The sequence below is a fragment of the Aricia agestis genome, chromosome 18, assembly GCF_905147365.1.
Source record: "Aricia agestis chromosome 18, ilAriAges1.1, whole genome shotgun sequence".
In the NCBI taxonomy this organism is placed as follows: domain Eukaryota; kingdom Metazoa; phylum Arthropoda; class Insecta; order Lepidoptera; family Lycaenidae; genus Aricia; species Aricia agestis.
This window is the reverse complement of record NC_056423.1, coordinates 2382819-2410390: the sequence shown is the minus strand read 5'-3', so window position 1 is coordinate 2410390 and position 27572 is coordinate 2382819. Positions and strand designations below refer to the sequence as shown.

Here is a 27572-nt window from a genome sequence, read left to right as displayed (position 1 = left end):
CGGTCCGCCATTTGGTGACCCCTGCACTAGTTACTAGTACCTCTACAGTCTAGTGTTACGTTTAAAAAGTTACCGTACTAAGATAATTCTCTAATAATAATAAATACATATTATATAGAATAATTTTTGATCAAATAACAATTTAGTTATTTCTCTTACTCTCAACATAACACATATTCTTCGTAGCATTTTTTTCACTTTCATGCGAGGCTATTCGATGGAAAAACAGGGTAGACGAAATAACAAGACCACAGATAAATTTCATAATATTTTTTATTAAAACTTTCTCCTTATAAATCCATTGATTGCTAACATAATAGAATAGAACGTACATAGAAGCCATGTCTCAGTGTGATAATATACATAAATACATTCGCAGTAATCAAACCTTTGCACCATCTCAACTCCAACAAACGCTCACAATCCGCCATCTTGGCGCTTCCCGCCAAAACCGAACGTCACTGTCAAACTGACATATCAAGATGGCGGCCTGTCAGACACATAACGTACACGAAAATAAAGGGAATATTACAAAAACGCGAGCGCATCGCGATAAAACTAATTCGCTCGTAACATACAAAATGGACGATTAGCGTAATTGTTTGCCTAGGATTGTATACGCGTTACCGCGGCGTACTCGAAATAGTGCGCTTGATAATCATTCCATATTAGCATCAGCTATACCAACACATACAAAATTGAACTTTATTCAGTACGTAAAAAGATACAAGTGTCATTGCAAGCGTTCGATTTGCTCTATAATAAAGAGTATTCGCGCTGCGCCGTTCACAATGTAAGCCTTCTATGTATGAAACTTGTATGCGTATTTAAAATCACTTGTCGCCTCTTGTCTTGGTATAACCGATTTTATCAAGTACCGTATGAAATAAATACTTTTCTATATAAATTAATTTCGTAAGCATTATCAGACGCATCCACAGTACGCCACGCAAGCCAGCTATAAGAAACATAAATGGAATATACAACGAGGATGGAATCCCCACTAATATTACTCTATACTAAGACACTTACTAATAAAAATATTCACAGAATATACCGACCTTATATATATGTCCTTTTCTAATGCCATAGATAAGTTGCTTGTTAGAAAAGGACAGAGAACAACATCTATACACAGTGTGAATCTTTTTATTAGTAAGAATAAAAATTGATAAATAGGATGTTATGAAATGAACATTTGGATTGTGTATCAGGGTGTGCATGTGATATTCACAAACTTAAAACAAGGTAAGCACTTGTCAGCAAGTAGAGCGAGAAAACTTGCTAATGGTTCTCGGCAATCTTCGTTATTATGACGATGATGTATGGAATTCCCGAAAACCATTTTCACGGACATACTAGAGTCCGGTCGCAGAATAGAGAGAGTTGATAGACGTATAGCTCGTCTCTTTCACACACGAAAGTCTGGCTGGCATATTATGCATGGAAGCGAGATACAAATATTGCCGAGTGCGAGAGACAAGAAGCGTGAATCTCTCTCTTTCCTCTGACCGGACTAAGATAAATATAAGAAAGCATACCTACAATTTGTCTATTCTTAATAAAACATAGAAAAATAAGAAATGTGTCACACCCTCTGTCAAAACTGATAACAAATAACGGAGGCCTCTGAGGCCAATTTTTGGTCCAATTTTGACAGTAACTCAACAGCATGAGATATTTTGAACGCTAACTACTTATTTATACAATTTTATGCATCGTTAATAACCTACTATAGTTAACATTTGTTATTGTGAAGGTCAGTGACACTGGAACGCAGCCCGACTTTGACGACGACATGAAAGCAATACAAAATATATCAAACAGCGTGACGGTAGAATTCTATGGCTTTTATGTTTCGCAGCGTCGTGTTTCGTTCCGTATGAACTGACCCTAAGCCCATATAAATAAGGCCCGTCGAGAAGCGAGAGTTCTCGCCTTCTCGCCGTGAATCTAGACAATGTAATAAACCATGCAAAAAAAGATTTCAAGTTAGCTGCCATGTCTCTTCTATTATGCATGGTTGTGTTAGACGTATTGGAAATTGATTAATGTCAGTACTAACTACTACAACTCGCCATTGATAAAATTTATCGAGCAATAACCAGTTCACGCACGTCATGACGGGCGCAGCGGGATTGGCCATTATAAATAAATCCAAATGCGGCCCGATTCGTTGCAGCCTCCTTTAACATGCGTCTACTTAGAGAGGCAATGTAAACCATATTTGTTTAAAAATTTACTGAATCCAATAAAACACGCACGTTGATACTATACCAAACTATTAACCAATGGCTGCACGGACGCAACAATTTCGGCCAATCAAAACGCAGCTACAAAATTACATTACCGCTCCATTGGTTATATGCTCGATTCACTATTGCACATACCAATAGTATTCGTATACTTAAGATGTTCTATATTAGTTGAGTTAGTAAAAACATGTAGTTAAAATTGATTTGTAATTTGATTATTTCGTTTAAAAATCTAAATTTACAGACTGGATAATATTTGATATATTCATAAAAATTTTGGATACATATGTTCACACGGCCTTAACGCCTTGTAATAACTATCTATAAAGCACTATATACTATAGTTATGTATTAAAATACATAGCTTTAGTACTTTGCCGAAAAAATGCACTGCCATTAAAATACTCAGAGCCAAACGAAACGCGGCACCTTTATAAGATGGAAATTCAAAATTAGATTTTATTCAGTACACGTTAAGAATCATTATCGTATGTTTAATCACTGTATTCTGCTGCGTAGTAATACTCTATAGTGTAAATCAAAGGCAGTGCATTCTTCAGCGAATAGCATATCTAAGTATCAAAACTGACGGTTTCTCCAGTCTAAGCCAAGATTATTAATAAAAAAAAACATCACAATAAATAAATTCCTATTATAATAATTTATTATAGCACTGTATAGAACAGCGGACCTATACACAACCTAGACGCGACACCAAATTATTATTAATAATTTCATTACAGATTATGATGATTTTGTTGTCAGTAGCATTAACGTATAATATTGGAATGTTTACGCAAAATGTACGTTGGACTCGAGCACGATGGGTTCCGTACCAAACATAGTTAAGTTCTTAGAATATTTTGTTGTAACGACAACAGAAACCGTGCGTACGGAACCTTAAATATACTCTTTCAAAGCCAATAGAAAACAGCAAAATATACTATGTAGCTTTAACAGGATCTTATTGATATGCTGTATATATTTTTCTGCGAAATTTTTATGTCCCACATTGTACGTTAATGCTATAATAATACGAGGAACAAGCGATGAAATCTGTTGCTTACCAAAACAAAACAGCATTAAAATTCCGAAGTTGCTATATAAATGCAATAATATAATACAGCCGAAATGTTTAGCACTTCTGAAAGTCGAATTTTTTCGACGTCTAAAATTCTATTGTTCACTATTCTATTTCGATTTTCGACTTTAGCGAAATCGAAATACAGTCTATGTTTCCACAAGACTTGACTGCAGACAAATAATCATGTAAAATCATGTCTTTGTGGAAAAATAAACTCTATTTTGCATGCGTTAAAGTTCAAAGTCGAAACATACCAAACTGCTAAACATTCTCGCTGACTGACCAACAATTTACATTGATTCCAGATATAGTATAATGATATTTTTTAGTACCGTACATAATCTGTAGCAATGTTTTATAATCTTAATTTTATAGTAGCTGAGTTCGCACTCTACCGTTTCATCGAAAAATGTTTTCAAATTAAAATTGCCGTTTTCAAAATTTTACGTACCCCGTTGCATCCTTTTGTACTTCAGCTAAAATTCCCATTTATTAAAAAAAATAACACCTATCTCTCCTACAGTTCTCTGGCTACAAACTTGCCGTGAAAGCGCGAATAGACGTGAAATTATGTACGAAATCACGCGTTCATGAAAAGCCTAGCAGATTTTAGTAGATTTTGACATAGTTTAATAAGTAATTTAAGACACGTAAAAACGCGTATTTTCGTGAGTTTTGACAATGTTTAATTTTCACTTTTTAAAACGCAATAAAGAAACACGATTTTCTTTTAATTTTCACGCCTTATACTTTCACTCACATAACAACATGATTTCAAAATATTTCACGGGGCTTTTTCGTTACTAGCAAAACTTTATTTCACGGCGCGTTTTTTATTTTTCACGCCTTATGCCTTTTACTTGTAGCATTTCAATTACATAACACGATTTCAAATTATTCCACGGGGCTTTTTTTTCAACTTTCTCCTTTCACGGCGAGAACATTCACGCGTTCACGGCTTCACGGCTTCGCGGATCATCCTAGATAGCGTTCTGCAGCGTCAGCGGGTGCATGTGTCCGTTGTGCGCGGTGTAGTCGTCGTCCACGCGCTTCGCTCGCTCCGTCTCGATAAAGGCAGCGGACACGTTGCCGTTGGTTGTGTTGGCGTTGTCCGTCCGCGGCGCCGCTTCGGGTTTGTCCGGTGTCTGGGAAAATAAAAAACAATAATCAAATACAAAATATTTTAAAGTCAAAAACAATATTGTACCATTGCATCAAAGAAATTGATTCATAGGCAGTTGATCACAGAAATAAATCAAGATAGAACGGCTAAGCGGGTGCCGGGTGGAGTGCGCGTGTTTCAATCTTGCTCTGTCGTGCAAGATTCTTTGAACATTCATTCAGTCAGCGCGCACGTCTCGACTTCATTACACCGGATTGCAAAAATGCCTCATTGTGCAGTGTCTAATTGTAAAAACAGAAGTACGAAAGTAATCGGTCAAAAGGAGGTATTTCTTGCCACGGGTAAGTTATTTGTTTTAACTAAAAGCAAAGCAAAAATTGACACGAGCGATTCCTTAGCAACGGACGCGCGTCGCCGTTCTATCTTGATTTATTTCTGTGCAGTTGACGGACCTACGGTCATTTGGTTGGTTTATGTCAATTTAATTACTTAGGTCCGCATAACGCGACTAAATTACTTAGGTCCGCAATCTGCCTATGCATCAACTTCTCTGATAGTACAACTCTTTTTCAACGTCTTCCATTGCAAAATGACGTTCAAATTTATTTAGAATTACGTTATCCGTATCCGAAGAGTAAAAAAAACAGGAACCTATATGTGGCGTTCCGCGTTAGCAAGATAGTTTAAATTTTCACAAATTATATTATGATAACTACAGCAACAAAAAAATATTAATAAATCGCTAACGAAGGGTGCACGATGACATTGTATAGAAGCACCATTACCTGCGCAAGTCCAACACTTTCTTGGGCGATATTAATAGTAGTTATACCTCATTTTGGTCGGACAGGCCCAGCAGGTCAGCGACATTGCCGTTGTTTGTGGGCGGCGCCGGCGCGGCCTCCGCTTGCTCCGCTGGCGCGGACTCAGTAGCGGGGATAGGCTCGGCCTGGGGTAATAAAACCAGTGGTATATAAAGTATTTATTTTACTGATTACTAAGGTGTACTCGGGGAATCGAGACAATAGCGGTTTATGACTTCCTATCACAAAACTTGTCATTTTCTATATAATGAAGTGTCAGATGTTCCTATATAGTCTAAGGGCGATATCGTATTTTGCATACTCGATGTGAACTGAATATGAAGCATATAACTTCGAACTCATAAAAAGTTGGATATTATCATTCTAAGAGTTACCGAAAGGTTTTCCGATGAATATGTCAATTATATTCTTAAATATTCTGAATACAGTGCGAGCATTTTTCATTTAGCGCCTAGACTAAAAAGGTCAATGATCGCTACCGCCATGTTTCGCCGAGTAGTTATACAAAGCTCACAGCCAGCATTTCTGTCACAGATAATATAGAATAGACAACGAGTACATAGTGATAAAATTAAATGTGTAATTATGACGATTTGAAAGTTTTGATATGTAATATATTTTACAGGCAGTAGCCAAACAAAGTGAGAATACCTTGGGGTGTGTATGTGTTCCATTTATGAACGCCACCGTAAAATTAGTAGCGATGTAACAGCGGTATAATAGCGGACTGTGGAGTCACTTGACTTAATCTTGACTTTGTTTCCATGACATGACCATGACAAACTTTCCTATCCAAAAATTAACTATTTTAGAGGGTATACAAGGGACGTATTATACAGTCTAAAAAATTATCACTTTGTTTAACTACACCCTGCATAATATCGGGACTCCACTCTTCGTTTCTCTCCAACAAGAACAAAACATACCTGACTAGGAGCGGTCTGTTGCGAGTTGCCGTTATCACCCTTGTGCGGCGCGGGCGACTCCGCCTGCGCCTTCAGCTCCGCCGCCTTCTTGTCCTCCTCGGCTTGCTGAAAATTGACAAGACATTCGTAAAAGAAACGACTTGTCGTTTCTTTTCTGCTCTTGAGCAGTGGCTGATTTTCTGAATAAAATAGCGGCATGACGGTCCGCCCGAACACGTGACACGCCATTTTAAATAAATCGTTACGTACGTTTGCTTCTAATCTCGCGGTGTAGTCGCCAACCGTGCGTTCGGGTGGAGGCATGTAAATCCAGTCTTAGGTAGCATGTTGTATACAGCGTATTGAAAAGGTTTATCTTATGTGATTTTTTATTTGTAAGTATAGTAAGGAGTTTTAAGCTAATAGAGTCGCGCGCTCGCTCCGCCCCCAACTCCCTCAAGCCCCGCCTACCTTCTTGAGCCTCGTGCGCGCCATGATGGCCTCGACGCGCTGTTTCCGCGCTATACGCTCCTGCTCCTCGCGCGCCGCCTCCGCCCTGCGCGCGCGCTCGGCCTCATCCGCCGCGCGCCGCCGCTCCGCCTCCTCCCGCGCGCGCGCCGCTCGCTCCTCCTCCTCGCGCGCCCGACGCTCCGCCTCCTCCTTCTCGAGTTGTTGCTGCGCCTGAAACATAATAAATTTAAAAAATTGAAATTTAGTACTAACTCCAGTGTCACTATATTTTATACCACTCATGAATATGAAATAAATAGCTGTTGCCCGCGACTTCGTCCGCGTTACCATAGTAGATCACATCCCAAGTATTATTTATTGTACAAAAATATTCAATATACAAAATTGACTTTCCTACGATTTTATTACATATAGATGTTCCGCGCGGCTTCACTTGCGTGATTTAGAAATTTCACCCAACCGTAAAACCGTCACGTTTGCAGCAAAAAATAGCCCATGTCCCTTCACGTGGTCTATTCTTCATGTTTTCCAAATAACATAAAAATTGCTCCAGTAGTTCACAATATAATAAGCAATTTCCATATAATTTCCCCCGTTTTTTCAACATTTTCATCTATTTCTCCGCTTCTATCAGTCTTAGCGTGATAAAATATAGCCTATAGCCTACCTCGATGAAAGGGCTATCTAACATTGAAAGAATTTTTCAAATTGGATAAGCAGTTCCTGAGATTAGCGCGTTCAAATAGGCCCTTTCATATAATTTCCCTCGTTTTTTCCACATTTCCCTCTATTTCTTCGCTCCTATTAGTCTTAGCGTGATAAAATATAGCTTATAACTTTTCTCGATCAATGAGATATCTAACACTGAAAGAATTTTTCAAATCGTACCAGTAGTTCCTGAGATTAGCGCGTTCAAATAAGCCCTTTCAAATAATTTTCCCACATTTTCCTCTATTTCTTCGCTCCTATTATACTTAGCGTGATAAAATACAGCCTATAGCCTTCCTCGATAAATGGGCTATCCAACAGTAAAAGATTTTTTCAAATCGGACCAGTAGTTCCTGAGATTAGCGCGTTCAAACAAACAAACAAACAAACTCTTCCCAATCATAATATTAGTATAGACTATACGAATCACACTAATATTATAAAGGCACGGAAAGTGTGTGAGTTTGTATGTTTGTTACTTCTTCACATCTACACGGCTGGAACGATTTTAATACAATTTGGTATGGAGTTAGTTGATACCCTATTAGCACATAGGCTACTTTTTAATAAGTTTATTTTTAGCTTCCGTCAGTGTATATTATTTCTTGTTTTATACCAGTTACCTCAATCGCTTTCCTCAACTTCTCCTCCTCCACGCGTCGCTGCAGCGCGGCCAGCTCTCTCGCCTCCTCCTCTTCCCGTCTCTGTCTCTCCTCCTCCTGTCTCTGTCGCTCAGCCTCCTCCTCCGCTTCGCGTTGCAACCTGAAAAATAAAACGTACGTTTTGAAGAGAAAAATTATTTAGGCACGTTGAGAGTGAAATGTCAAGGTCGCGACAGAAAAAAGGTCGAAATTAATGTAATTTTTAATCGAATATTGCGTCACGATTTTGGACAGAAATTCACATAATATGACACGTGTACTATCTACTCACGAGCGATGACGATAAAGAAGCGATAAAGAAAAAGTGTTGGCTAGGTCAGTGATATGTTTCGACTTCCATTCTCCGCCACCCCCTATCAGTCTTTCTCCCCCTTTACTCTCTCTCTCACCTCTGTCGCTCCAACTCAGCCTGTCGCTCGAGCTCCTCCCTGGCGCGCCGCCGCCGCTCCGCGAGCGCCGCCTTCGCCTCCTCCTCAGTCGTGATGCGCCGCGCTGTCATCGATGCTGGAATATAACACGAAATATTGGTTACTCCGCTAATTAATGTATGTCGTCCTAAGAGCCAGCGGCAGCCAGACCTTCGTCATTATATAAAGGCTCAAATATTCTGTACATGCATATAAGTTATAACATGTGTCCCAGTGGCGTGAGAACGCCCAGCAAATATGGAGTTTGGGTCGCGATTACTTTAGGGAGTATCCAGGTCTGGCTGCTGCTGGCTCTCTCAGTAAGCTGAGCTAAGTTGCGTGGCGAGAAATGTATTTTGGTCCAACAGATTCGCTGCGATGAGCGAGGTCAGACAAATGAAGGGATTCTATTGATTCTTCAAGAAACACGTTCCTTGCAACGCAGCTTAGCTCAATTCTGGTAGAAACGCACCGTAAGTAAAAATCGGGTATTTTATGTTTGCATTAAAATTACTTTAATTATAAAAATCAAAATCAAAAATATTTATTTCCAAATAGGTTAACAAAGTTAACACTTTTAGAACGTCGTGTCTACATGAGGCCTAAAATATGTCTTACATATTATGAGACACGCCCATGCTTCTTTATAATACGAAATGCTGCGTCAATTATTTCACCGCGTCTCCGCGTGGAGTAATCCTTAGGGAGATCGCAGACGGCACACTTTTTGTGTGATCTAGTCTGCGGCGCACATACAGTCTGCATGGCCGCACTATGCGCCATGCCGACTGTATGTGCGCCGCAGACTAGATCACACAAAAAGTGTGCCGCCTGCGATCTCCCTTATGGTCGCAATCAGATAACAAACTCCATAATAATATTTTCTGTTAAAGTGTTACTTAAATTTAAGTTGAACTAAATTCAACTCACCAGTCATTTCATTCTCCTCAGTCTTTTCCTGCGAGGGCTCCTTCTTTTCTTCCCGCTTGTCTTCTCTCTTCTCTTCTTTCTGTTTCTTCTCCTCTACCTTCTGCTCCTTCTTCTCCTCTATCTTCTGTTCCTTCTTCTCTTCGACACTCTGTACTTTCTTCTCCTCAACTATCTGCTTTTCAAATTCTTTCTTCTCTTCCACAACATCCATCTTCTCTATTTTCTCTTCTTTTTCGATTGGCTTCTGTATTTCTGTCTGTTCTATCTTCTGCTCTGCCGTTTCGTTCGTTTCCTGCTCAACGCGTGTCGCTTCAGATTTTTGTTCATTCTGGAAAAGATAATACGTCATGGCAATGAGTTTGCGTTCCAAACAGTAACTTGTATTAAAGTAATCTAAAACACTTCATCAGACAAAGCCAGTGTAAATTGTTCACATTGCTTTGCAAAACATCGATGCGCATATGATTTTTGTTGACGTAATCTAATAATACGGGCAAATTGCTTCAGTGCGCTGTTTAGTCAGAACTCTTATAGCCGTACGTGTGTATTGCTAAGATGCCCTAGCACCGGGGTACCCAATCTTTTTCAGCCTGCGGCGCAGTTACACGTCTCAATATTTTGTCACGGCGCCCTACTCAACCTAGGTGTTACAAAAAGATACATAAATAAACACTTTAGTTAAGCAGGTAAATAATAATAAACAAATATTTAATATGTATAATGTATGTTTAAAATGTATAATCTGCGTGCTTTGTATATTTGATATTATAATTTTGTTTTATACATTTATGGTTTCGTATAATGATAATGATCGACTCACGGCGCCCCTCTTGCCTTTCCACGGCGCAAACTTTGGGAACCCCTGCCCTACCACATTTGCAGACATACGAGACCATACGGTGTCAGCGCAAAGCGTTATATTATCCTTGCCCTTCATAGTTTGTGTGTGGGTGTATGTGGCATACATCGTATAACGTAGGAGAAATGTCGGAGCTTATAGGTTACCCCCACAACCACGTGAGAACACCTTCGATTATATCAGCTTAAAAAAAAATTGAGAGGTGTCAAAGGACACCCGGATGGAACGAAGTTATATTATAAATAAAAAAAAAACAAAAGAGAGAGAGAGAGAGAAACACGTGCTACTACTACTTACACTATATCATTTTTGCTCTAGTTGTAATATAACGACACTTTTGTGTCATGGTTACATCTTTTTCCGTCTAGCCAAGGGGCTGCGAAAGGTCACAACGCGCGATAAGGAACTTCGTTCCAAAAAACTACACCCCCGTCCACCACACCACCACATTTGGATGCTACGGTACCACTGATAGGCACACATACATACAAACATGTCCTTGTAACACCCCTCTGTTTACTTTAGGGTAAAACCTCTCTGGTACCTGTGTGTGCCGCTCCTCCAACCTCAACGCCTCCAGCTTCTGCGTCACCGCCTCCGCGCTCAACTGAGCACCCTCCGCCGCCTGCAAATACCACCATTATCATCATCACTCTACCAATATATACCTATATTTAAAAGCTAGTAGATATTTTATAAACATTTGTAAGACTATTTAGGCGATATTTTGTACACAAAATTTTTGACAGACATCAGATATATACAATTTTCGACTATGTATTGCATCGCTGCCGCAAGATGACAAGAGCTTCTTAAGAGGGAAGCGTTATATTATTCGATATTCGATCGCCGATAAAAATATAGCGGCAAGAAAAACCGATAGGTAATTTTAAGAACTCCAAGTTTCTTATAACCTTATCAAAAAAAAAAAAAAGATTTTGACAACAACGATGACCATAATCTGCCTATAAATTAATTTATCAAAATACCTTTAGTTCCTTGTCGCGGCTGTGTTCGCGCGTGTGGTCGCGCGAGTAGTCGCGCGTGCGGTCGCGCTGAGGCGACGGCGACAACCCGCGACCAGGCGACGCCGATAGCGACTTGCCGCGACCAGACTGCAAAACAATTTAATCTTTATAAAGTACTCCCGCATTACAGTAGCGAATAACTATACAATGTCTATTTGTTGTCTGATATATTGGAAAAGTCACATAACATACAAAGACGGTTCTTCTCGGCGGGGTAGTTCCCAAACCGGTGGTAGGCAACATAGTGTCTTCGTTCGACTTTCAAAAAGTTTATCATGATACCCCATTTTGAATAAAAATATATTTTATTTATTTATTTTATTTAGTCCTTAACAGCGCATAATATACTGTATAAATATTATCTTTATTATTAAAAAGTAAGTAGTATCTAAGTAAAGTAACTTACTCTGTCGTGATCTTTGGATGGCTTTGGTTTTCTGTGGACTGGGGGCTTGCCTTCACCGGGAGCAAGAGGCGACGCTGAAAATATAGAGTAAACATCATTACATGGCGTTGGCACAATAGACATAACGAAAACGTAGGCCAACTTCAAACAAACTGACAAATCGGCGCGGGTACCACTGTAAGCATGCTAAGAACGGCTGAGCAACGCAGAGTTATGCTAAGTACTCACATACGGTTTTGCTCGCTAGTTTTACTCCGAATCGAGCAATAACCACCGTGTGGACCGCAAAACTGACAGCTCGAAGGCTCGCTACGAGCCGGCTTGATGGAATTAAATATGTCAAATATGTCATTTCCTTCGATTCGGAGTAAAACTATCGAGCAAAACCGTATACTACTTAGCATTACAGCGCGGGCCGGCCTGCATGACATATTATGTCAAACGTATTTTCTAGAACACTTCTAAGTCTGGTTAGTTCTGTTTATTGTGGCATTAACTGTCAAAGCGTCGCGTCGCGTTGTTGCATCTGCAACACTTTGCAGTTTTACGTACATAACACGTATGTATATAAATGCACAATTTGAAGATATTAAAGGGACAGAAAAAAAAGTGACTTTGTACTACTTGACTAATAAAACATTTTTTGTATGTCTCTATATTTGCTTTAAACTTTAAAACTGCACAACGGATTTTGCTGTGCTTTCGTTTTATAAGTAGAGTGATTAAATCGGAAGGACATAGGCTACTTTTTAATTGGGAAAATTTGGGGTTGAAAGGTCAAACAAAAATACACTTTTTTTTTTTTATGAAATAAGGGGGCAAACGAGCAAACGGGTCACCTGATGGAAAGCAACTTCCGTCGCCCATGGACACTCGCAGCATCAGAAGAGCTGCAAGTGCGTTGCCGGCCTTTTAAGAGGGAATAGGGTAATAGGGGAGGGTAGGGAAGGGAATAGTTGAGGGTAGGGAAGGGATTAGGGTAGGGGTTAGGGGATTGGGCCTCCGGTAAACTCACTCACTCGGCGAAACACAGCGCAAGCGCTGTTTCACGCCGGTTTTCTGTGAGAACGTGGTATTTATCCGGTCGAGCCGGCCCATTCGTGCCGAAGCACGTATAAATTTCCTTTTTTGTTTCCAGCAATCAGCTCTATTGAAGCTATAATTCCCATGAACATATTATTCCAAGTCTAAAATCTGTTTTATTTTAAGGCAAACAGTGTCTCCTTTAGTATTGAGGAGATTGCGCTAGTATATTTTTCAACAAACATAACCCTCCTCAGCAGTCGTGTAGAACTCACCTGTCTTGGCAACATGCAGCGACAGCGGTCGCGGGCGTCGCGGCGTCGTCGCCGGTCTGCTGACGACGGTCGCGTCGCGCGACACCGACGGTGTTGTCGCCGCGCTGCTCGCCCCCGTGTCGCCACCTGAATACGCCGCTGAGTTAGTAATAATTAGTTTGCTTTCATTTTATTCGTAGTAAGACGTAGGTTACACGTTCAGTCTGTCATCAAGAATGAGACTGTCGCCAGACTGATGGCTAAAAATACTAAGTCGTAGGTTACACGCTCAATCTGGCGTCAGTTCAGTCCATCAATCTGAGATTGACGCCAGATTGTTGGCTAAAAAGTAATAAATTAAAAATTAAAAAAAATGATCAGTCCATTAATCCGTGGGTTAGTGTACACGTTCAGTTACGCGTCAATCTTTACCAGATTGATGAGAATTTGAAAGTGTAACCTCCGAGCTCCGACATAACAAAGAAATGATCCGTCGATCAACTGGTTAGACGTTTAGTTTTGTTACCAGATGATGGACTGAACTGGTGTAAAACTGAGCGTGTACGGTGTAACCTACGTCTTAGTATTATTGTTTTATTGTAGGTTATGTTTGGTTTATTAATTTGGATAATTAGTTCGTACTATACAGTAACAGCAAGCTTAAAGTAATATACAATTTGTTATATCTAGCGAAATGGGTGGTATTTTAGTCTAAGATGGATTAAGAACATGAAAATATACAATTTAAGATGTAACAAAACTATAGGTCTACCAGAATCTGATGGCAAAAAGTGAGAAAATAAATTTACTCTAGCAATACCGCTAACCGGGATAATAGGAATAAAACATTTTCATCCTTTTTTATTCATTTAGCGGCTTATTTTGTGTGTTTTCGCAAATATAAAAAATTATCCAATGATTAAGGATATTTTTTTTTATAATCTGCTGGACCTAAAATTGCCATCACATTCTGGTAGACATATTTAAGAGATAATACTTTAGGGTGTGTAAGTGTCCCTTATATAGACTTTGTTGTGTAGCAGTGCTGAAAGAGAAAAATTTTTGTGATTTGTATGGGCGAGCGCCCACCCGTCCTGAATTTTTCCGTACAAAGGTGAAATAAAATGGTTACGGCTCTTTCAGCGCTATTCTAGGGGCTGACCCATACACGCCCTGAAGTAGTATCACTTAGTTTTGTTACACCCTGTACACAATTAAATTACTAACCTAACCTAGCACAAAGCAACCAACACCAAACAAATATTAGCACGAAGCGTCTTCAGACTTCACTAACTATCGCGGAACACTAGCGGTAGTGTTTTTAATACTTTTATCAGCTTGGGCTGTATGCATGTAACGGAATCTTTGAACACGATTTTTACCTTTCTTCAGTAGTTTAATTAATTCGAAACTTTACATAGTATTAAGTGCCAATGACAATGAAATAATTTGTTATAATTTTTGCAAAAAAGCGTGTTTTTAATACACAATAATTTTATGAGCGATTGGTTAATGGCCTGTATGAATTTTACTTGCTTTGTAAATAAATTCATAAATCTAGTGAACAAGACTATATTATACAGTATCATACGAGTAGATATTACTCATTTAGGAAAATCCATGAAGTGACAAATGATCATAATGAAATTTGCATTCTTGAATGAGTTACTACATTCTTAATGCGAATGCATGGAGTATTATTCTCCATAGAATAAAATGGCAATGAAAATTACATACTAGCGAACCACGAAAATAAAATATATTTTATTAGAGTACGTACGTATCTTTCCATAAAAGTTCAATTCTACCTTACATACAGCGACACAATATTTGCCGAGCAACAGGAAAGACAATTAAAACATCTACTACTTTTATTGACCGACTTCCAAAAAAGAGGAGGTAATAGGCTATTGCATAGATTTTAGGGCGGGCTTTGAGCGCGGCGACCGAATCGAGAAATTCCGTAACGAAAAAAAACCTAACACCCTTACTCCGACCTTACCGCACCGCTATGCCGGTCGGTGCGGCGTTGCCAGACTTCGGCACGGTGTTTGTGTGCATGCGACGTAATTGAATTATAAGTGCATAATGTAAATAGCTTTATCGCGGCAGACCCCGAGTGCCATACGTATTTTTTTACTTCTTTATTTTAGTCATTTTAACGTGAGGTCATGTATCCTATAACCAGCGGACGATTAAAAGGCTTCCAACGACACCTCATTTGTCTAATTATTAATAACTAGTTTAGTAGTTGAGTACAGATGAACATCCATAGCCACAAACATACTATAGGTTAAAATCGTAACCCTCCTTTTTAAACGACTTCATAATAGGAGGAGGTTTTACAATTTGACCGTATATGTTATGAGTTTTTTTTTGTTTGTTCGCGGATAATTTCACCGTTTGTGAGCCGATTTTGGTAATTGTTTTTTTGTTGCGAAGACAGTACTTCACAGGTGGTCCCCATGATAGGAAAACACTGTTTAAAGTCTGATTTTTAAGCTATAGATAAGCGAATGAAGAAATTCCGTAACGATAAAACCTACGCTCCGACAGCCGACTTCGGCACGGTGTTTGTGTGCTTGCGACAAGACGTATACGAATCTAATTGTATAACTTGACAAAAAATGATGCAATAGCTATACCGCGTCAGGCCCCGAGTGTCACACGTATTTTTGTGAAAATTATAGCTTTTCCTTTTTCTGTAATTGAGTAAAAGCCATGTTGCTCGGCAAGCATCGTTCTGTGATATCCTACGATTCCTACATGTTAGCGACAAGTTACCTCGTGGTGTATGTACGCCCGTACCGGCAATGCTGGCGGGGCGTGGGCGGCGCGGTGTTGTGCGACGCACGACGGGCGCAGCGGATAACGCGCTGCCCGGGCGAGACGGCGTCGTGTCGCCTGAGCGCGGCTCTGTGGACGCGAAATAGAATAAAATGTATTTGTGAAATGCAGGTAAGTACGAATGAAGAAATTGATACATAGAACCCTTCCACACGACGTTTTTTGCGCACTGATTCATAGAGCCCTTCCACACGACGTTTTTTTGCGCACTGATTCATAGAGCCCTTCCACACGACAATTTTTTGCGCACTGATTCATATAACCCTTCCACACGACGTTCTTTTTGCGCACTAATTCATAGAACCCTTCCACACGACATTTTTTTTTGCGCACTGATTCATAGAACCCTTTCACACGACGTTTTTTTTGCGCACTGATTCATACAGCCCTTCCACACGATTTTTTTTTTGCGCATTGACGACGCGTGTCTTCTGCGCGTTTTCATCGCGATTTGGCAGATATAAAGATTAGAACTTTAGGCTTCCTTGCGTTTGCTGAGCGTTCAACTTGCAGTTGTACCGATACAAACGAGCGTAAAAAAACGTCGCGTGAACGGGCCCTTAGGCAATTGACGGACCTAAGTCATTTGGTTGGATTATGTCAATTCAATATTAGCTGTAATCCGTCTGACGTAACGCGACCAAATCACGTACGTCCGCCTTCTGTCTGTGAATCAACTTCTCTGATAGTACAATGTTAAAGGTGTTAAACTTAATAATATACAATGGTTCCGTTGCTTTTCAATTTCATGAAGGTAATTGTGATTAATTTTTTGTGTTATTTCATTATGTTTATAATACTTGACATTTATAGTATAATGCCTTTGATGATGATGAACATAATATAAGATATAGTTAAAACACAATAATATAATATTATTAGACAATTTTTAAACAAGATAATATTAAACGTTTATATTTTAAACAAATATAATATTCGTTAGTAAAAGTGAAAAAAAGCAGAGTTAGTAGAAAAGAAATAGTGACTCTTACCTTAGTAGCCCGTGAGACAACACCAGAGAGAAGATAATATTATACAGAATGTTTCATAAATATAATATTTTATACTCACTTACCACTTCTTATTTTTATTTTAATGAAAATATTATACTTAACGTTAAAAAAACCGTGCCTAGAGAGTGCACGTGTCATAACTTCTGTCATAAATCATGACAGCGTCATTAGTCATTACACAATATTATTAATATTATTATTTGACCCATTCATAACGCGACCTTGAAATTTCACACTTAACGCGCCGTTTTTTTTACTTCGAAAATATATGTTTATGAAACAGCCTGTAGATAAATAAAAGGGTTACCTGTTTTGCCCCAAGAGATATGCTGAAGCTCCAAATTATTAGTGTTTAGCACGTCATATTGTCCAGAAGTTGATGAAACATCTTTCATTTTAAAAATCTGTTTCATAATATAAGCAATTTTTATTAACAATTGTTAAGACACTATCAGAGATGGCCTTATAATGTTAAGCTGGTTTTCAGGCTCAGTCACAAAAGATTAGCACAAAAATCTATTATCATTTATCAGAGATTTCATAGGCATATGGCGAACCTATGTAATTTGGTCTTGTTATGTAAATCCCATTTGTCAGATCACGGCTAACACTGACTTGACATAACCCAACCAAATAGTCCACCATATGCATATGACTCAATATCTCTTATGGTATATATACACCATCAACTGATTAAGATATTGCAAATTAGGGCAGTCGGTAGGATTAAATTTTTAAACGACTCCCAAGTCCCAACACAAATGACAAGACAGGCTTTTCCATCCTTATTTTGTCATCTAAATTTAAACATTTTCAAAATTTAATTTTTATTTTATTACGTTTCCATTTTAGAGCACCAAGATAGGAGATTTCCGGCGAAGCGTTAAACCCAGTCCGATGACAGCAGCAAGCGCCCAAGCCCAAAACCTTAAGCATAATGGATCCACACGTAATGTAGCATTACTGTATAGCATTTATACTGTAGTACAAGCACACACACAAGCACTCACACACTGAATTACCAAATCTTTAAAATCTATGTGAGTAATATGACTTCGGAATTTAAAATATTAAATTCTGCCCAGAAAAATTCTGATTCAACTTTTGAATTTAATCATAGTAACACATTGAATGCTTATAAATTGCATTAAATACTGTTTTTTTTTATTTCGTAACAATTAAAAAAAATAAGTTCCCTCATTTTGATAGAGGTATAATAGAACTATTTCTCAACATTTTTTTTAAATTACGTCACTCCAATTTCATTATATTTGGAGGACTTACTAGTAGACAAAAATATGACTAAACTAACTAGCCATATTTTTATAATCTAGCTACTCCAAACCGTCTCACATACTAGCAACATTACGTGTGCGTCCAAGCGGTACGTACGCGAGAGATGACGCACGGAGACGCTCGGCGACGCGGCGCTGCGCACGTCGAGGCGCGTCATGGAATACGCCCTACCTACGCGCGCCGGCAGCGTGGGGACCAGGTCCGTGCGTCGCCGCGCAACTGAAGACCACGGCGTGCGCTCCGGTTCGTCTGGAAGAGATGGGGCGTTTTTGACCCTGGTTGGTTAACCCTAAGCCTAGAGGTTAACTCTAAACGACCTTGTTTATGGGTGGTGCGTTTTTGACCCTGGTTGGTTAACCCTAAGCCTAGAGGTTAACTCTAAACGACCTTGTTTATGGGTGGTGCGTTTTGGGATCTGGTTGGTTAACCCTTAAGACTAATAATAATAATTAAATTACTCTTGGTTTGTTTACTTTAAGTAACCTTGTCTATCAAGGATGGACCGTTTTTGACCCTGTTTGGTTGTTCTGTCAAGACACTTTTCTAACGCATCAGACGAGACATCAAATAAGGAGGGGTATATCGTACCCACCAAATGATCGTCTTTCGTCCATTAGTCGCTAAACCATGGGAGAAAAAAGTGAATGACCCTCGTTAACTTTCTTCACCCATGGTTTAGAGATTTTTCATCATACAATAAAATGATCAGCTTTTTAAGCCCTTTCATTCGATATAATGTGTGGATATGCTACAGCTTGGGTACGGGTTGTCCTTCCAGACAAATGGAATGTCCATTATTTTATTATTATTATTTCTTGTTGTCTAGTTACAATATATTATGACTTATGTGGTTTAATTGAAAAGGATAAATTACAAGCTGCTACAAAAATGATCACTAGCGATAACTTACACAAACTAGTGAACATAATGTTCACCCCTCGTCCTTGGTTTGCGTGAAAACAACATTACAAGTAAGTACTTACACATCAAGTATTGATACTCTATCTATGAATAGGATTTGTCTAGAAATCAATGGCATACAATAGATAAAGTGAGTGCCTTATCACACTGGCGATTAGCGAGCGATTTGAAAGCGGCGCGACTGCGCAACGCACACGCCATGATTGCGCGGCGTGCACGGATTATTATCTTATATCTTTAAACGAGCAATTCTTGTATATATATATATATATATAATTGGAATCTCGGAATCGGCTCCAACGATTTTCATGAAATTTAGTATATAGGGGGTTTCGGGGGCGATAAATCGATCTAGCTAGGAATTATTTCTAGAAAATGTCATTTTCATCGGATACCGAGCAAAGCTCGGTCAAACAGCTAGTTATACATTATTAGTAGACTCGTCTAGGGAGTGACGTCAGAATCCATTTTGCTGCTGAGTGTCCAAAACGCCGAAGGCAAGCTGCGTGCACGCCGCGCAATCGCGGCGTGTGCACTGCAGTCGCGTCGCTTTCAAATCACTCGCTAATCGCCAGTGTGATAAGGCCCTTATCAACAGAATCGTGTCGTAATGTGGAAACTATTTGATCTTATATTGATAACAAGATCAGTCCAATATCTTACTATGAATGTTATAGCTTGGTTACTGAACAAGTAGAAATTCGGCCATGGGCCTATAACTACTTTTCTTTTTCAGTTACATGTAAAAAAAAAACACTATCGCCCTTCTACTCGTGAAAAAGAACCTAAATATAAGTGCGTTGAGTGAAAGATAAAAGAAATAGGACAATAGTCTTACGTGTTCAGTGACCAGGCTATTTGGACGCTGTAAAGCATTTGTCTACCCACAAAAAATACGTATCCGAGTTATGAATGCAGTCATGTTCTTTAGATCATTAACAAGACTGCATTCATAATTCAACAAAAAATTGTTTGTGGGTTAGTACACAAATGCTTAACAGCGACCATTTAAGATATCGCCACTTTGTAAACGGCCTAGGTGTCAAATTGGCAGGCAAATTTAACAAGATGACTGTAACATATCAAAAATATGTCACAGCCATCTTGTAAAATTGTTGTATAATATGATATTAATGATATTATACAACAATTCAAAGCTATAAACAGTATATTTAACAAAACTCTTAAGTGCTACTTGACAAGGTCATTTACACACTTTCAGCTGAAAATCTCAAATATTATAATTAAGTTCCAATTTGCATAATAAAGCCCCAAGCGAAGCAAGCTTTCCAGACTTTAACACAAATAATTTTGCCCCCAAGAAATACTTTTTGACATAATACTTACTACATAAAATATAACTTAACTAAAATTATACATATCAAATAAATTTATTTAGACCCAATTGCTAATAAATTATAGAATAAAAAATATGTACTTAATGATAAATTATAAATTGTAACAAAATATGTAGACTAAGAAGAGTTTGGTGGTTTTAAAATTCGGTTTACATCGAAACGGAACGCTGCTGTTATGAGATAATAAAGAATGAAATGTCGATTATTTTATTGACTTAAGCACACGTACAAGTTAAAAAGCAGTCAATATGGAAAAGTAGACTATGTATAGCGTGTGCTCTAGCTATCCATATCCATACTAATATTATGAATGTGAAAGTTGTCTGTCTGTTACCTCTTCACGCCCAAACCGCTGAACCGACTTAGCTGAAACTTGGTATGGAGATACTTTTAATCTCGGGAAAGGACATAATATAATACTTTTTATCCTGGAAAAATGTACAGTCCCCGCGTGATAAACGAATTTTGGCGCAACGGAGTTGCGGGCGTCAACTAGTAATAATTAATTGTAAGGATGTAGCATGTAGGGATGTAGGATGTAGGGATGTATATGTATGTATGTTACCTTTGGTCTCGGTGTCGGAGTCTAGGTGCAGTGCAGACGCGCGTCTCGTGAGCGGCGCAGACGCGTACATCACATTCGTCGTTGATGCCGCCCTGAAATCATGTAAATTACATGTTAGAACACACCCTTCATTTCCTCGCCAGACAACGTTCAACCTTACTACCATAGCAATTAGGTTCAACGGCACGCTTAGCATAAGGGTGATGACCTCGCTAAGCGCGGCGATCCTAATGGATCTTCACACATTCTTCGCAACACAGCTGCGGTGGAAACGCACCCTTATGTGGCCTAGCAAAACGTTCCATCAGCTCTTAATTGCAAATTGGACCTTACTGCTATGGTTACAAGGTTTACTTGCGGGCTGCTTACATATCTTGCGACAGGAAAGCAACAGTAATTTGATAGAATAGCACAATATCTGCAGTCTATCACAATATTCGTCAGACAGCAAATATTATGCTGCATCCCCTGTCAAATGCATGTTGCTTACCTTTCGCAAGAACGTAAAGCCCTGCAGGCTCGTTGGCAATAATATAAAGGTTAGAAATAGACATCACAACTAACTACAAAGTTATACGAAATTATTCAACATAATAACAGCTGTTCTCAATTCGTGTATTAAAGTAGGTTGCTTTGTTATTATCAGACTTTGAGCAAGAATATTCTCGATTCAGACATTAACATGCTCATGCTTAGCTATAGTCGGGTCGCGTATGATGGAGAGGTCATTGACATTTTCCATCTTTTACTCGAAAACATTACTATCTTGTCTTCACAATAGAACACGATAGTTGTCTTCGTGCGCGAGTTACAGAGACTGGCAGCGATAGGTCAATGGACAAGTTTCTACAGATTCTGTGACCGAGCTATAGAGTATAGACATCTATAAACACTATAGAAACAACTCTTACATTTAGTCTAAGTTTAGAATCTAATTCTCGTATCCCGAGTCTACAGTACTATTCTCATAACTCGAATATTCGATTTAAAACGAAAGTATTTCCTAACCAAAATTTTGCTGTAGACAATTGACAGACAAAAATTAGCTTCAAAACAAAAAGGTTCGATGACCTTAGAGATACAACGTATTGTTTTTGGTAACAATGGGTATAGCTGGCGAATTTGGCAATTTCGTCATCCGCAAAGAAAGTTTACTAAACCGGTTTTGTTAAAACATTTAACTCGTGTAAAGGCTAAGTACTAAGAGAGGGGATATGATATGACAGGGGAAAACAGTCCAAAGCATCATCAGAAGTATCTACATGGATTTCCGATTTGCAAAAAAAACTTTTACTTAAAGCGAGTGAAGAAACTTAACTTTAATTTCGTGAAGGTTTCTGACAAACTCTTCATTACATTAAAGTTAAGTAATCAATAATCATTAAATATTTATATGTTCAAAATCTACAAGACTTAACTTTAACTATATTTAAGTCAAAATAAGTGACTTTCAGAGTCTTGATTCTTGAAGATTTCTGTACACATCCACAAAAAAAACATTTATTTTTTCATTGCTCATTTGATATTATTCAAATCGTGAAGCTCATGTGAAAAATAATCATCAAAACAAAACAGCTAACGTAAAATGTATAATTCCCTTGGGCTGCACAAATACTAATATCACAAGAAATTCCATTCACATATCTCAAAAGCCGACTATCATGTCATATCTTTCAATTACCCATATAATATCTTACAGTTACACCTCAGAGATTCAAATATGACCCTTATATCATCACAATAAAGATGGTGTGGAAGGTGGAATAACTGTGAACAGTATACGCGAAAAGCGAGCTAGTCTATTTACGCGCGGTATGCGGTATTTGGGTCACTCGCTATAAACTGTACAAGTGTCCTACGTCCTGACACAGAGTAATGTGTAGAGTTATATCCTGGCATAGTATAATGAAAGAGAATTCCTTGTCTTGGCATATTAAAGCAATGTTCTAATGACAGCTCTGTGGCCTGGCACAGAGTAATGTGCAGTTTTAGTGCAGGCATAGTGTAATGAAAAATAATTTTAAATCTTGGCATAGACTATAGAGTGATGTGCTGATGAGAGGTCTGCGTTCTGGCACAGAGTAATGCGCAGTGTTGTATCCTGGCATAGTATTTAAATGGGAGAGAAAAAGGTCTATCACTTGGCATATAATAATGTACTTTTAAGAGCTCTGCGTCGTAGCACGGTATGCAGTTTTATATACTGGCATAGTGTAATGAAAAAGAAATTCTTGTCTTGGCATAGAGTAATGTTCTGATAAGAGCTCTGTGACCTGGCACAGAGTAATGTGCAGTATTATATCCTGGCATATTGTGTCCTTGAGAGTTCTATGTCATGGGACCGAGTAATGTTAATGAGAGCTCGGTGGCCTGACACAGAGTAATGAGAAGAGAGTTCCATACCCAAGAACAAAGTAATAAATAAATACAATTTTGGCAAACAGTTCTATTATTATCTACATAAAGGCGAATTCACATTATAGCGTAGACTCTACACTATAATATGTCTATTTTACAGTAAACTACGCCGTAGAGTATACTGCAAAACAAAGAGTACTTAGAGCAGGTCACCAATTAGTTTCGCTCGGGGTCCGTTTTAAGACATGAAATGACCTTCGCGGTCCACACGTTTTATAAAAAAAAAATTAAACTAAGGTAATTACAGAAGTTACAAAGGTATTTTTTTAGATATTTTTGTTGCTAATTTAATATCTCTGAAGTTTGGAGTGAAGTATTGGTGCAAGCTATAGATATTGACATTAAATCCTAGAGATGTTGAAGTCCTAAGATGAACGAAGATCATCTTCGATTGGTCCGCAGTCCGCACACAATGGGTCGGCGGTCCGGACGCGGACCGCGGTCCGCCATTTGGTGACCCCTGACTTAGAGGTTATCTATGTCCTGGCATAAGGTAACGCCGAACAGAGTTTTATATCCTGACCTTTATAAAATGTTGACATTTTTATGCTTAAATCTCAAACTCTTTAAATTACTCTTAAAATGCAGAAGAGAGAGATTTATTTTGAATTTAACAGATTAATTTCTTTTCTGCAAAATGTATTTAAACAAGCGAAGTATTCCCGTTTGGAAGTAATTGAAAATTACTTCCAAACGGGAAACTTATCACGGCGACTATAATTAACAGTACACTGGCCAATGAGTCAAAGGTGTACCGTTGCACGGGTCATACCAAATTAGGCCTTGTGATGGTAATTATACGGTCGATTTCGGCGTAATCTACGCTGACATGCGTCATGGTGGTCTACTTACGATGACAGAATACTAAACGACCTTCAAAACCTTCCTGTTGCTAACCTTGACGAATCTTTGGTAGTCGAAAACTCAGTTTTTGCCATCAAGACTATAATATTTTTAACGTGGGAGAGCCATGCTTCGGCACGAATGGGCCGGCTCGATCGGAGAAATACCACGTTCTCACAGAAAACCGGCGTGAAACAGCGCTTGCGCTGTGTTTCGCCGAGTGAGTGAGTTTACCGGAGGCCCAATTCCCTTCCCTACCCTCCCCTATTTCCTTCCCTTCCCTTCCCTACCCTCCCCTATTACCCTATTCCCTCTTAAAAGGCCGGCAACGCACCTGCAGCTCTTCTGATGCTACGAGTATCCACGGGCGACGGAAGTTGCTTTCCATCTGGTGACCCGTTTGCTCGTTTGCCCCCCTATTTCATTAAAAAAAAATGTGACGTGTTCGTTCTAAGGCCTCTCTACACGTTGGGCAATGATGGATGAAATGATTGCGTCTATGATATTATTATGATCGACTTGATTGTAGGCTAGCCATGTTAAAATACTCGTTAGCACTGCTTGTTTTAATTAGGGTTCCGTACCTAAAGAGGACCATATTAGTACTGAGACTTCGATGTCTGTCCGTCTGTCTGTCTGTCTTCAGGCTGTATCTCAAAAACCGCTTTAGCTAGACTTCTGAAATTTTCACAGATTGTGTATTTCTATTGCCATAACAACAAGTACTAAAAATAAAATAAATATTTAAGGGGGGCTCCCAAACAACAAACGTATATTTTTTGGCCTTAATCAATAATGGCAACTGCCAGGCACTTGAAATTTTCACAGCATCCTCAATTATATTTGTACTTTAATAATTAATAATAACATTAAAATTAAATAAATATTTAATAGGGGCTCCCATACAAAAGACACAATTTTTGCCTACTTTCGCTCTATAACGGTACGGAACCCTTCGTGCGCGAGTCCGACTCGTACTTGTTTTATAAACAACATGACCCGGTGAACTTCGTATCACTCCCCTCCTAATATAAACCTTATAAGTACTTCCACGAATATTTCAAGACTATACTTAATCAAATCTCAGCCGTTCAGCCGTTCTCGAGTTTCGGCGAGACTAACAAAATTACAATTCATTTTTATTTATATTAATATGGAAATAAAATTTGGGATTTAAATAGAGTATTAATTTGTATCATCAAATTAACACTATTTTTGTTGTTTTTATACATAACATCATAAAACAAAGTCGCTTTTTTCCCTCATGTCCCTTTGTTCCCTTTAATCTTTAAAACTACGCAACGGATTTTGATGATTCTTTCAGTGTTAGATAGTTCATTTATTGAGGAAGGCTATAGGCTATAACTTATCACGCTAAGACTAATAGGAGAATATGAAAAAAAACGGGGGAAATTATTTGAAAGGGATAAGGGATATTTATCTCGCGAACTACTGGAGCAATTTTTATGTTATTTGGCACAGATAAGAAGTGACCACGTGATCCTTCACGTACATCACGTACGTCCATCATAGGCTATCGATTTTAAAATCATTTTTTCAGTGGCTATATATTTTATACCCGTGCGACGCCGGGACGGGTCGCTAGTAATTCTATAAATTATTATTATTGATTTCATTTTCATCCTTAAAAACAGGCATACTTAATGGATAATAATTATAAAAACCTTAAAAGTAAGCCTAATTTCTTTGCGAACAAAATCACAAGGGTTTAAAAAATCATGCTAACATGCGCATACGCGGTTAGTTGAACATTTAAAACGGCACAGTCTAACTAAAACAGACAATTAAAATAAGTATTAGTAAATAAAAAATCATAAAAAAAAACCGCTTACAGTGACTCAAAAAAGTTCATCTGATCTGCGGGGTTGGTACTGGTTGGGGGAAAAAATAAATTAGTCAAATATGTAGTAGGGAAAAAAAATATACAAAAATTATAACAAAAATGGGCGTTTATAACATAAATAATTTATATAATCTTATTTGTAATATAAAATTCCTGGACAGACTATTTTTAAAATACTTTTTAAATTAAAAAATTGTCTGTCTACCCCTGATTTTTCAGCTAACCTATTCTAAACATATTTTCTGATGTACAAAACTTCTTATTTTATAAAATAAATATAAAATAATAGAATGAAACTTAATATTATGTTACATTCTATTATCAGCTCGGTGAAGTTCATCTTAGACTATGTAAACTAACATTGATGTTATGGCGGATGCTCGTGAGTGCAAACGCTCGCGAACGCGTCATGTAACATAAAGCCGTGTACACACCTGCGCGCGGCCCAGAAGAAGCCCGCGGAGTCTACGGGCTCGAGAAGCCGCGGTGTCGACGAACCGAACGCGAACGCCGGCCGCGGCGCCGAGCGAGCGGCTCGCGCGCGCTCCATCCGCTCCGTGCGGTCGCGCTCGCGTTGCAGCAACGCCTCCCGTCGCGATATTGACGCCTCCCATATCGCTTTCTTGCGCTCTTCTACCTGGAAAATATAAAGGAATTCATTGTTTATATGCTCATAAAATATGTTAGCTTGTCCTTCGGCCTGAGATCAGTTTTCGTGGTTGGTTGTTGTTGTTCCTGGTCAACCACTGTTAATCCTGGCGACACGGGAGTTGCAGTGGTGGAAATGTGTGGTGGGCCATTTGCCCGTTGGATTGGACGCTCATAAAATGTCGATTGGATTATGAACATGTTACATGAATATAACAGAGCACAAACACAATATCAGTTAGTTCTTATGTATTATAAAGTGTAATGCTACATCTGCAGAACGGTTCAGCCACCGATAATAGTAGACCACAAAAACTTAAGGTTAAGTTTTGTATCCAAGTAGGATTTTAACTTTCTGTTAATGTGGCACACTTCACAAATACTGTAAACGTTTGTTCGCGAACGTTTCATGAATGTTCCCCCAGTTAACTTTTAATATCAACTTGGCTTTATTATTGTAAAAAAATATATCTAACGGTAATAAAAGTTACACACAGCAAAGTAAAACGATATTTCTAACGAAATCAATCATTATTTCTGTAAGTATATCCCTTAATCTTGCCATGGGCCATGGCATGCCCTTCCTTGGAGAATGGAGGGATAAACAAAAATAAACTCACATATCCCCTTAGACAATCTTAAACTCGTCACATCATTTTCGTCTCTATTTATAACTGCCTTGTAGTTAGAGATTAAGATATTAACATCCTTATTGAAATAGGAAGGAAGTCGGTAAATTCTTGAATATTTACAAGTAAAATGAGTCGCTAAAGTTTTGTAGACAAATTACTAATAAAAGGAAATTAATATCACATAATATCATAAAATTGTAGTCAGTAGAGCAATGTATCTTTGCTCTA

General features: G+C 38.5%; 1 protein-coding gene across 6 annotated transcripts in view; it reads right to left on the bottom strand.

Annotated features, from left to right (window-relative positions):
- Nucleotides 1–255: 255 nt before the first annotated feature.
- LOC121736035 (ensconsin-like) overlaps nt 256–27572 on the bottom strand; it is a 61998-nt gene continuing 34681 nt past the window's right edge. Inside the window, exons 3-19 of one of the 6 annotated variants that reach the window (XR_006036961.1) lie at nt 26499–26701; nt 26054–26092; nt 20940–21031; nt 18192–18344; nt 15724–15855; nt 12961–13086; nt 11663–11736; nt 11218–11343; nt 10773–10853; nt 9370–9697; nt 8422–8536; nt 7994–8132; nt 6663–6872; nt 6213–6317; nt 5295–5411; nt 4200–4484; nt 256–4088 (exon numbers count right to left, since the gene is read on the bottom strand). Coding sequence is in view for 5 of the 6 variants with exons in the window: in XM_042127074.1 (XP_041983008.1) it covers nt 4320–4484; nt 5295–5411; nt 6213–6317; nt 6663–6872; nt 7994–8132; nt 8422–8536; nt 9370–9697; nt 10773–10853; nt 11218–11343; nt 11663–11736; nt 12961–13086; nt 15724–15855; nt 18192–18344; nt 20940–21031; nt 26054–26092; nt 26499–26701 (2205 nt within the window). In the remaining variant the exon portion in view is untranslated. Of the gene's footprint in view, nt 4485–5294; nt 5412–6212; nt 6318–6662; nt 6873–7993; nt 8133–8421; nt 8537–9369; nt 9698–10772; nt 10854–11217; nt 11344–11662; nt 11737–12960; nt 13087–15723; nt 15856–18191; nt 18345–20939; nt 21032–26053; nt 26093–26498; nt 26702–27572 lie in introns of all 6 variants that reach the window. The other 5 variants (XM_042127074.1, XM_042127073.1, XM_042127075.1 and 2 more) reach the window with 5 other exon arrangements.